Source organism: Rhea americana, unplaced genomic scaffold (assembly GCF_003343005.1).
Source record: "Rhea americana isolate MKP2758 unplaced genomic scaffold, rheAme1 scaffold_12, whole genome shotgun sequence".
Lineage (NCBI taxonomy): Eukaryota > Metazoa > Chordata > Aves > Rheiformes > Rheidae > Rhea > Rhea americana.
Genome location: NW_028185261.1, coordinates 2,544,937 through 2,557,459, shown reverse-complemented (window position 1 = coordinate 2,557,459; position 12,523 = coordinate 2,544,937). Strand labels below are relative to the sequence as shown.

General features: G+C 36.2%; 1 protein-coding gene across 1 annotated transcript in view; it reads left to right on the top strand.

Moving 5' to 3' along the window:
* Positions 1 to 12,523, top strand: part of ZNF804A (zinc finger protein 804A) — a 152,566-nt gene that overhangs the window by 116,977 nt on the left and 23,066 nt on the right. Inside the window, exon 2 of the mRNA XM_085320920.1 lies at positions 82 to 225. Coding sequence (XP_085177046.1) covers positions 82 to 225 — 144 coding nt within the window. The remainder of the gene's footprint in view (positions 1 to 81; positions 226 to 12,523) is intronic.

The following is a 12,523-nucleotide window of genomic DNA, read 5'->3' as shown; positions in this document are numbered from 1 at the left end:
CAAATATGATTAACTACAGAGCACAAAATCCATTCCCAGCATCAGAGGGAAAACTAAAATAACTTTTTGCCTCCTCTCCAGGATTATGCTGAAAAGAAAAACACGATAGCAAAAGCTCTGGAAGATCTTAAAGCCAACTTCTACTGTGAACTCTGTGACAAGCAGTACTATAAACACCAGGAGTTTGACAATCACATTAACTCATATGATCATGCTCACAAACAGGTAAGAGGAATTACTCTTTAAACATTCCAGATAGAATATTGAAATACGATCTGGAGTCCATATCCTTCAGGTTGGCTTGGACATCACAGGTGTCAGTTGTGCCTAAATTTAAGGCTCAGAGACCCCAAATAAATACTTTTTTAAGAAACAAATCCTGAATGAAAAATTTTACAGCCAAAAATTCTGGGATGAAAAGAATGGAAAACACTCTAAGGGAAATGTGGAGAGTTTAATTGTGAAGAGGAACAAAATATTGTGAAATATGTAATGAAAAATGTAAATGCAAAAATCACTCTTTATCAGTTTAATTTAGCATATAAATACATACTGTGGTGTACCTAACAGATTACTGGGAAGCATTTGTTGCTGCAGGTGTAGGAAATTTGACAGAATCTTTGGTAAACTTTCTTTTGACACAGATACAATTCTGAAATAGGTTATAATTTTACTGAAATGCAATGAGGATAAAAATAACCTGAAATAATGAAGTTTTTGGCTCAACTAACAATATGTGTACGCTTTAGAACCCTAGTATTTACATTTTTAGTATCACTACACCACCAAATTCTGCATCCTACTCTTATGTTGTAAAAGTAGTGTTTCCATATAAGAAGAGAGACAATGTGGTTGTCTTTCAAGACAATAGCATACCTGGACCATGTTGTAGGGTTGGAGTGGTCAGAACTACATAATTTAGAGGCAAAGACGATGCATCTTGACTTGAAGAAAGAGATAYGTAATGATAAAATTATGCAGGAAGTTTACTTAGTTCACTTAGCTGGTGATTATTCTTTATTTKTCTTATCTAGTCAAATAAAACGGAGCTGTAGCTACTAGCAAAACCATATAGTAGTGATTTCGGATTGATTGCTTTTCATTCTAATTGAATCTCCCCTTGCCCTGTCGTTCCATTTAGAGTGAAAGCAGATGTGCTGCTGCACATACACTTTACATCTATATTCTATAAGCTAATGATTTGCTTTTCTTTCCTTCAGCACTTTTTCTTGAAACACCCCTCTCTCTCTCTCTCTCTCTCTTTCTCTCTCTCTCTCTCTCTCTCTTTCTCTCTCTCTCTCTCTCTCTCTTTCTCACTGATATACTTATTTAGCCCATGATTTACTCTAGCAGTTTTACATTTTGTGTTGAGAACTAGAGATGTGGATCTCATTAACAATAACATTCTTTATTGAAACTGGAAGAAAGATATATTAGATGAGGAGTCATAGTCATGTTCATTGCATGCTATAGTTATTTATTGTGCTATTAACTATTTTTAGTTAAAATACAACTGGAAGTGCTTCTTCATGCTGGGCTTTATATCACACGCCAACATCTAGCTGATGGACATTAGCCAAAGGGAAATGATGAGAAGAATTTTCCACATTTGAACTCTCTTAATGTTTTTTCTTGTTCTCCTAGCTGTGATTCTAGATATGATTCTACAGTAAATGTTAACCAGTTCCTGTATTTCTATAATTCTAAATTTAAATCTTCCATTTATTTATTTATTTATGTATTAACTCAGAAAGTGAACTGAACCTAGCTTGAGGGGCAAAGAAAAGCTGAGAAATAATGGTGGAATTGACACCATAAAAAGTGCTCCACTCAATAGAATGAGAACAAGCTGAGTCATCAGCATTCACAGGCTCTGACAGAATTTTGAAGCATTTTTAAATAATGAGAACGTGAAGACTGCACTATTCATTTCTCTTTGTGCTCAGTATTGATGAAAAATGGATTTTGCAACTGAGGTCAGCTGTGAGACTGAACAGGGACTTGTGTTCAGTGGTTTGCGTAACTTCTTGTTTTTAAATAGCTTTAGATAGAAGATGYTGGACACTGCACCAGCATTTGAAGAAGCACAGCAGATTCTGCCTCCCTGTCTTTTGCGTGGGGCATGCGTGTGTGTGCGTTTGATCAAACAGTGGAGTGTTTCATACTCTTCCTCTGTAAGGCAACCACAAAGCTAACATCCTTGATAGGAAATTGAACAAAAGTTTCCAGTTTAACTCCATTTCTAGAACAAATTGTATGGATGCTTGTCTGAACAAAGTGGTATTTTTTTGTAAAACTACTGACAAATGAGACTACTGATTCCTGTGTCTAAACTTAATTACAGATTTTCATTTTAACGTCTTATCAATTCAAAGATTGCTAGCACAGAAAATTTCCAGCATTAAAATCTTAGATTTTGTAATTATTTTACCCCTTTGAATGGGGAGCTTACTGGACGTCAGGGGTTGGTTGTGTTTTGATTTATTGTGTCATACATCTTCTGAACATCTGCTTTGACATAGTAGGAGGTCCTTCTGACTGGCCCCAGAAAAAAAACATWGGGCAAATCTTATTTTATTTTATCTGTTTTTTCCTAGGCTCTGAAAGTGTTCAGACCAATGTTTTATACTATCATGTGCCTCTATTAATGTGTTCTTGTTCCTAGCTTTGACAGTATGGTTTGGAGAGTGATATCTTTAGCATTTATGAAATATTGCTGGAAAACTAACTTGAAAGCAGTCAGTGAAACTGGGAAAAAAATTCTTTTATCTTCTTTGAAAACCTAGACAAAAAAACTCCCAAAATACAATACAGTAATTTTTAAAAACTCAAGTGTTCCTAGCCCGGTTCAGCAGAGAGGATTCTAACTAAGGCACAATCAGCATCACTTAATATACTAGTAYGAGAATAACTATTTGATTATGATGGTCTAAAAGCAAAAAATCCAGCTTTTGAGACCCACAACAGAACCCTGAAACATTTWTGTGATTTTATGCAGGTTCTTTCTTGCCTATTTTGGAAGCACAGGAGAAGCTGTCTAAAGTGCTGTATGCACGCAGGGGAAAACAAAGTCATGCCTGTGTTCCTAGAAACACTGCAGCTTGATGAATGTGGYTGAGCATTAAGTGTAAAGCTCTGAACGACCTTTGTCTTTCAGAGTCGGTGAGTTGTACTGCCTTGTCACTGAAGAAGGCCAGGTGACACAGCTAGGTCTCCTACCTCAGTCATTCCTCAAGTCATTGCTGTTGTTGTAAGAATTAAGTGATTTCATCCTTGAATTTGAAAGTGTCTCTCTCCATCACAGGACTTCTGATTAATCACCCAACATAACTGCAGTACACCCAAGCTTGATGTTATTTGCTCTCCCAGGAGCGCTCTTCCAAATCRAAACAGAAAAAGAAGCTCTGATGAAAAATAAAATGGATAGTCCTAATTTATTTTCACCTAGACGTGCACATACAATAAATTCAGTAAATTATAAATACGAAATTTTCTCTGTGAAATCAGAAGTCATTTCTTAAACTTTTTCTCTTTGGATAAAAGTCATCTCCTTGTTCTAAAAATGTATTTAAAACTGTGGAAATACTAAAGCCCAGATTATACAAACAGACTATATTAGCAGATATCCTCTTTTCCTATTCCAGCCATGGATTTCTCCTGTCTATATTTTTATCCTCGCTCCACATGTTTTTATTCTTTGCACATTTTTGGAGATTACAGTCAAATTGGCTAGAAAAGACCTATCTGTAGCCAATTAGAAATCAGAACTTTGAATATGTTTATATGTTCGAATAAATATTTCATGGAATATGGGAGAAGAAAAAGAAGTGTTGATGTGGAAAGATATGCTTGGGCATAATAATAATAAAAGCATAATTTTACTAGGTTTTTTTTTAGCTGCTGTCAGGTATTTAGCATGAAGGTGAGAGCACTACAGCAGGAAGCACAATTTTTTGATGCCAATATTCTCAGCCAAGATAATTGTATGCTATCAGTTGTTCGATGTCTCTGTAATTTAAAAACAAAACAACAAATACTTGCAGTCATCGTTACAGCTTTAAAAAAATCTCATTGTAAATTTATTCCTCTTAAAAAAAAAAAAAAAATCCTCTCCCTTCTACTTGGCACTACACATTTTTTTTCTGCCAGTTGCTGTTCACAAAACATCCTTGTTGCATTAGTGAAAACTTGAAAGTTTTAAGGTACAGCACTGCCTTCCTTTAAACAGCATTTTAAAACAAAGTTTATGACCCTGTAAATATATTTTAATCAATATGTTTAGAATGCCTATGCAATTCATGTAGCCCTCTTAGGTGCTCATGGTTCTTACGATTGGTCGGACAGAAAAAACTTTGAAACCCTGAGAAAACCTGCTTGAAAGAATGACTTAGTTTGTAGATTATTTACTATACCTCAGCAAGTTTGGGGAGATATGTGGCTGCCAGTGGAAGCAATATTCTGTTGAAATTTGATCTTACTACACCTCACTGCTTTTTCTTCTCTRTAACTTCAAAAGACACAAAATACATAACAGAAATAGTAATTTTCCCCAACCTGGCAGTGTCTTTCTGGTTACYTTCGCAATCAGCTGAGAAGAGTGAAGAAACTCAACCTCATGGTGTTCTTTTGGGACAAAATGTGCAGAAGGTGTACCGCAAGGAATCTGCCCATCATGAGGAGATCAGTTGAGGACATTGCAATGTATCTGCTCTCAATGAATTTGCAGCTGCTCTTCTAGCTTCAGATGGAGCCAAAGATTTTATATGTATTTGAAGGAGAATGCGACTTGTAGTGGGAGAACTATAAAAGCAGCTTTGCCCCTTAGYTGCTCTGTGTTTACATCGGTTTATGTTGGATTAAGAAGAACAGAATTTAAACAGATAAGAGCAYGTACTGGAGTAGCTCTGTCCCCACACCTGGTTAAAGTGAAAGAAATTAACTATTTACTGGGAGCCAACAGTATTTTATGTTTTTTCAGGTCTGCTTTTTTTCAGGTCAGGTCAGGTCGCACCGATGCTACTTGATCAGAGTAAGATAAAGGCCAAAAATTGTCAGGCTACTGATAGTCACGACTCCTGACCACAGTTCATCTCTTTTATCATCTTGGAAAACTGGCAACAATGATTCTCAAAAATTTGTATTGTTTGACATACTGTAGAACAGTATGTCAAAAAAGATTTTATTCTAGTGAAGAATGAAAGCTTAAGAGCTTCAAAAATTTTCCCAAGATTTACTTCATGAGCAAAACCAAACTTAATGTTAAATTCTAGTGGGACATAGTTTGGGGGTGTTCAAAATAGGGGATTTCAGGAAGTACAAAAATTAAACCCTTTATTTCTCAACTTGTAAATATAGCTCTTCATGTGGGTTAACTAGAGATGCTGAACAAATAAAATAAGAGTAAAGGAGATCACAGAGAACCAAGCTGATCCTGCACGGCATGCAGAGCAAGACAGTGTTGTTTTCACATATGTTCTGCTTTAACTGAGCTCTGCTTTGAACTGATCGAATTATTCTGGCTTGTGCGAGAGGACAGGCTGGAGGCAGAGCCGGAGGTCGGCAGCTCTTGACTGTCCTATACTCTGTCACCTGTTGGCAACCCTGGTGCACCTGAATGCTGTTTGAAATAGCAGTACATTTTGTTGGACATTACTGCACACTGGGCCCTGCCAGAGGGGGATGTTTAAGATGACAGAATAGACAAGAAGGCTGTAGTGAGAACTTACRACCGTCAGAATCCCTGAGAGTGATGAAATAAATCACATCTCCAAGCGTAATAATCTCGGATCACAAAAATGCCCGTATAAATACCTCAGTCCAGAACCAGTGCCCCATTTGTGACTGAGGGGGACAAAGCTGACCCTCTGCAGGAGTAGTGGGACAAACAAAAAAAGGCAGTTGTACTGACAGCTGTTTCATGTCTTCACTTGAAAAAAATATAATTCTGGTGCATGTTGTTGGATGTAACTTGTAGAAAACAGTTGGGAAGCTAACAGCATTATTTTTTCCATTCCTTGCAAGTGAAAATAATTTTTTGTGATAGCTTCCAGTACACTTTCTCTTCTTTATACTTAAATAACTTATCACTTTTCATGTCAGATACGCCAGGATTTTTGCAGTTAAATTTTCAGGAATAGAGAAATTTCATATTTTTCCCTTACCTCAGTTTGTTCTAATGTTAAAAGAAAGCAGCATTTTTGTGTGTCCTTATGTGCATGTAATCTTAACTTTCCTGAATGTTAAGAAAGCATAGACTAGGATTTAAAAGTTATCATGTGAATTGAATCTTGTATAATTCTTTCTTACTATAAATTTCATGGAATGTAACTTTACATCTTTTTATATATTTCTTTTTTCGCCTAAGAAGATGGTCATCTGTTCAGCCCTTTTAAGTATTAAGTGACCACTAACTAATGTTCAACTGTATGTGTGCATATACATATATTTATATTTGTAGCTCACACACACATCCACAGAACAACCACCTTCTCTTCCAAGTAAACACTGTGCTATCACTGTATTTCAAATATTTTTCCCTGAATATTGCATTATTTAAGTCTTTTGTGTTTTTGCTTTTTTAAAGTAAAATCATATAAGTTAATTTTTAAGCATTTATACTGACAATAACACTGGTAAGTGTCATTATCTATTAATTATAACTCTTCATAGGAGCTGCTGGTAACATTGGAGAGGAACAGAATATTGTGATAGAATTTCTTCTTCCTTCAACACCATTAAAAAAAAAAAAAAAAAAAACCTAATCTGTTCATGTCGCTCAAAAGAGAAAGGCAGACTTACCAGCCTGGCAGGATAACGCTGGACCAGAAAGGAGGAGAGAAACAGAAATGAGGATCTCTGCTCTACTGAAATTTAAGAAAGTGTCCAAAGCATAAAGCTGGAGAGAAATTTGCAAGTGAGAGTTCATTTTTGGTTGATATCTGTATGATTTGACYATCAATAGCGGTTATTTTGCTGTTGACACTGCCTCCCTTAGGTAGTTCTGTTCTAAGTGAAACTGAAGCTCTGCCTCTGGCTCCTGAGGGCCTGGGGGAGTGCGATAGCTGGATGGCACCTTTGATGGCAGTGTAAGGCATAGCGCCTCCTGCGTGACAACAGAAATTCCTGTGTTTTGTGTCTCAAAAATCCTGTAAGTGGCATTCTTTAAAACTCCAGTGCTCACCTGCCATCTTTCAGTGGCAGATGGGATGTAATAATGCTCCTGACATGCCCTTTACGAAGTGGTCCTTAAGTGCAAGCATGTAATTAATGAGAACTGGAAAGTTTCAGGAAAAAAGCGTAAATATCCTGCCTTTACATTAGGACACAAGCACGTTAAAAAGTGTTTTGTTGATCTCTGTTAATAATGTGCCTGCACAGGTATGCTGAAAATGGTAGCCTTTATTCTGCTTTACTGAAAGTATTTTAAAATTAAATAGTTTGTTACCTATGTATTAATAATTTAATTTATTTACAGAGAAACTTCATACCATTGCCTAAGTCAAAGAGAAAACTAAGATTTTTTTTTCTAATAATTATTTTGCCCATAAGTTTAATCCCGTTGATTATCACCAGTCTCACAGAGTGTTTACACACTCTTTAGTTCATAACATGTACCGATAGTTTAGATTAGGCTATTACTGAGTAAGACATAAATACTGTACAATACAATTTGTTACCAACTAACATTCTGTTTCCCCATTGCAAAAGTAGCCGTGTAACTATGTTTCTATTTTATAATTATAACTGATCGGAAAGGTAACATTTTCTTTTTTTCCAGTGTAGGAAATTCTGTTCTATAGTAATATTTGATTATCTAATTAACTTATTTTTTTCCTGAAGAGGTGATTTTAGAACAAACATAATTACACTAGAAAAGTGTATCCAATCCCACCAGTAGTCTGCAAACGTAGTATTAACCCTATACACTTGTGCTTCAGATTCCACGAGGAACTGCCTCTTCAATGGAGTAGTAGTCAACTCCAAGCTTTTCTGAGTTTAGAAACTTGATATTTATGCAGTTCTTTATTTTTCCTGTCTTCAGTTATTGCAACCTTCTCCATTCTGACCTTTCCAAAATCCAGCTCAGCCTCATAACCTGCTAGATCGCTGGTACAATACTTCTGTCCAAACAAAATGCACATTCAATTCAGCCACCCACTGGGCTAGTTTCACCACTTCCAGTGCGTCCGCATTAGTGTTTTTGTTCAGATCAAATGTGCACTTTTGAATATCCCTATAGTCTCCACTTGCCATGCTTCAGCTTTCATCATACATGTGCTTTGGTGTCTTCACACTGTTTCACTCTAAGAACTTCTTTTGTACCATACTACTGGTCATGTAGCCTTAGACTCAGATTCCTGTCTACAGAGTGGCAAATACACCTTATTACTGCAAATCTGTAGGCCACTTCTACTTTGGGTTCCACATTGTGTCTTTACTCCTTTATTGTTATTTTCCAAGTCTAGATTGACCATGTTACTTCAATGGACGCAGGGGAATAAAAAAACAGAAACAACCCTAACTCAAAAAGGGAGGAATAACTTACAAGGACAACATAATTTACTTTAGTATGTCCTGTATATACTTCTCCCCAGTGTGTGTTTCTGCTGTTCTGTGTTTCACTGTTTTATTTAAAATTGTACTCATCAGTTTCAGTTCAGCTTTGTCTTCTAAAATCAAGGCACAAAACTTTATGCATGAAAATTAGCTGAACATAAGGCTAATTTTAAACTAAACTTTGCTCTATCAGTATTTATCAGGTTTCTGCAGTTTGGCCACCATGTTTATATAATAAAATACTTCTTTCCATTCAACACTAAGATGAGAACAGCCATAATAATTGGGATTTGAAGATAGGAAATGATATAATGTTCTAGAACTCGATTCCTGAAACAGCATGCAGATTGCAGCGCATCTTTTGGCATGCAATATTTACTTTTCATACCAAACTTTTTAGATAGAGAGAAACAATTGAAAACTTGTGATATAGTTACAAGATCAAGATCAAACGATAGTTTACTTGTTGCATGATTTGTTATACTATTTGAGTGTTATACTATATACTACTATATAGTATAGTTATATGAGCAATTATTTGCAAAAAATTTTCATTTTTATTCATTTATTTACATAATCAATCTCAAGTTCTTATTAACATTATTATGGTTGCCAAGTTCAACTAATCAACTGAATACATTTTCTGTAATTTTCAGAAATTCCAAATGCAGTTCCATTGCTGTCCTGAAAATAATCAAGTAGAATATAATTAGTCTTCTTTCAACTGTGTAACTAATGAATAATATCAAAAGCACTTTATTACTTCCATCATTTTGAGTTGTCAGTGGTTATAGAGGAAAATTTTATTTATAATAAAGTTTTAAGTTTTCTCCAAAGAAAGAGAAAACTAATATGTTGCTAGTAATATGTGAAATTCTGACCTCTCAAGATGAATCAAGAATAAATCAAGATGAAGTGAAAATAACACTATTTAATTTGTGAAAACAATTAAGTGATGTATGTGAATGACTAATGCTCTATACTTAATGCTGCAAAAACTTCCTTATAGTTTTGTGTTTGCTAGCAATAAAAAAAAGCTTTAGGATTGTTTTTCTCAGGAGCTYTGCTAGAACTATATTATGTGCTCTACTGTATATACGTGCTGTTTTATACGTGAGACTTCCTTGGGAAGAACTCATCAACCTATTCAGTGCAAACAGTAAGTCATRCGGTAATTACTGCGTTCTTTGCTGATCCATGCAAAATCAGTGCTTCATTCATTTCAGGAAGAGCTTGTTCTCATTAAAGCTGTGATTCTGACCTGTTGGTGGAACATGCCATTACAATCAGTTTTGCCTTTTGTGAGGAGATGTAGCTTGATAAACAAAATATATGCAAGCAATACTTGGTTTCAACCCGATAACGGTCCCTATTCAGTCTGCACACTGTGTACAGTCGGGCGTTGGAACCAGGATATTGTGCTCTGTGGAGCCAGTATTTAACTTGTAGTAAATATATGGAAAGGTTATATGCCTAAATCAGGTGCCTGTAGCTGTAATCTATTTAGGCAGACTAATGGTATTCTAGAAATTATAATTCCTGTTATTATTATTATTTTAATTGCAGTTCAGTAGCAGCTTATACAGAGAAGTCAAGTTCCTAAAATACTCTAGGAATGTTCAGCAGTGTCTAAATTATGAACACAAATACTTATTTATCTTGTTTTTTTTCCAGTTGCATGCTATGCAGTCTTGGAAAAAATTAACTGGAGAGCCTTTTTCCTGTGGCTTTGGGGGTTTGAGCCTCTGAGGTAGTAGTTTTTTTTTTTTTTTTTTTTTTTTTTTTTTTTTTTTTAAGTTAACACTACAGTTACAGCTGTCCTGCAGAGGTCTGAGTGACTCACTTGAGTTAAGATTTCCCCACCCTCATGCAGCAAATGAATGAAATAAGCAAGCCCTTTAAATAAGGGCTCCGTGGGCATTTCAGGGGACGGATTAAATAAGCAGGGATGCGGTTTCTTTTGAACTCCATTGGCAGACCCTGCCCAAACAGACAATAGCTCTTGTGTAAGATTTCCAGAGTCAGGGGAAAGGAAGGCTAGCAGTGTGGCTCTCCCTTCAGTCTTAGTTGTATTTTGGGTTCAGCCTGGTCCTTTCCTTCATTTCAAGGACACCATATGCCGTTATTCCAGTAGTATCCCCTGGTTTCTCACTGTGCTTTCGCCTGTGCTTTCTTCATGACAAACATCCTTATGACAAACTTGAATTATTCTGTAAAGAACCTTTCAATTTCTTCTGAAGTCCCCATGTGTGATAGAAGAGTAGTGATTCAGTACCAAGTAGTTGAAAATGTTAGTATCTTTTGGTTGAATTGKTTTTTTAAGACATTCAGTCATCAAAAGACGGTATAAATACAACCAATTTTTCTGACTGTACCTCTCTCTTGGAGGCAACCTTCTCTTTCCTTATACTGTATGTTACAGCAGCACATTGCGTCATCTTTTAAACTAGAACTGACAGAGGCCTCTGGCAGTACAGTAATATAAATAAATAATATTAATTCAAATTCATTCATGATTAATGCTGCTACTTTTAAAAATGCCTGGCTTCTCTGGTACGGCTAACAGCTGTCATCTTGATATGTTAATGCTACCCAAATTTAACAAAAAAAGTTAGTTCTGCATGTGTAACCCACCTTCCCCTTTCTGGTACTGAGAATCAATGAAATTTATAAAATCTAATAAAAAAAATCTACTAAATGATAAACCCCACCTTTTGGACCACCTCTTCTGTATATTTTTGTGCAGCTATCAAATGCTTGCTTGCACTGGCATGTGCATATTCACATCTGGTACRGGATCTCATTGTGTTTTATCATTTATAACTACATAGAAATCTATCTGTCTACAAATTGCTTGTGATCAAAGAGAGGAACAGAGCCTGGCACTTACAAAAGGAGCATGGAAGAGAAGGGTTATACCGGTACCAGAGGTTAAAGGCCTTTGACACAGATTTTCTCAAAGATCAGTTCTTCTCCCCCCTACCTTTGTGCCGGTGCCTCTCCTACTGCTGCGATTGCTCCTCTCCTGACCTCTAAGACAAGCAGCTCCCCGCTGGCCAGTACAGCTTTGGTGGTGGCACACCTATAACGATGGAGCTGCGCACTGGAAAGCAGGGCACTTGCTGAAGTTTATTGGTAGTCTTTCTCTCATAGACAAAAGATGTTGTATGAGACAGGGCTATCGCTAGGCTTGATAAAGAATGGAAGAGTATATTTTTTCTAAAATGGATTCACACAGATGGAACAAATTGCAAAAAGACAAAATAACTAAATGAAGCATTAAAATGATAGTTATCAAACTCATCCTTTGCTGTGTTCACTCCACTTTGCAAAGCAGCCATTAAACTAACATGAATGATTCTCTTTTTATTCTGTTTTGTAAGACAGAAGTTGCTGCCACCTCTCCTCCTGTCTCTTCTGTTCTTTTTGTAGTCCTACTTCTCTGTCCCAGCAGGAGCCTTTTCTTCTATGTCATCTCAAAACTTATTTCTTGCTTAATGAATCTCTTTTTTACTTTCTTTGGATGCTGATACAACATGTGCTACTGATGTGGATTACTTCATTTTCTTCCTCCATTCCTATCCGTAGCTATAGGCTTAGAGAGAGGCTATATAAGCTAACGAATGCCACAATTAGTATTTTCCTGACATCAGCCTGCTATATAAGGATGGTTAAGTGTTATGCATAGTATAATATACTGAAAATACCATCTTAAACAAATTACTATTTTCTGGTTTCAGCATTATATATGACCGAAGAAGAACRTGTTTGGCTCCTAATCTATCATGTCTGCTTTGTCTATAAAGGTTGCAGCTGGCTCATTGAGCACTTTGTGYTTGCTCTGGATAGTGAAAGCTCTATCTTGAGTTACTCCTTGGCAACCAATATTATTGATGTGGTAAAGTTCAAATGACCAGATCCAGTATAACTGAGTTCAACTCAGAGCTGGAAGAACAAAGAAAGTTTG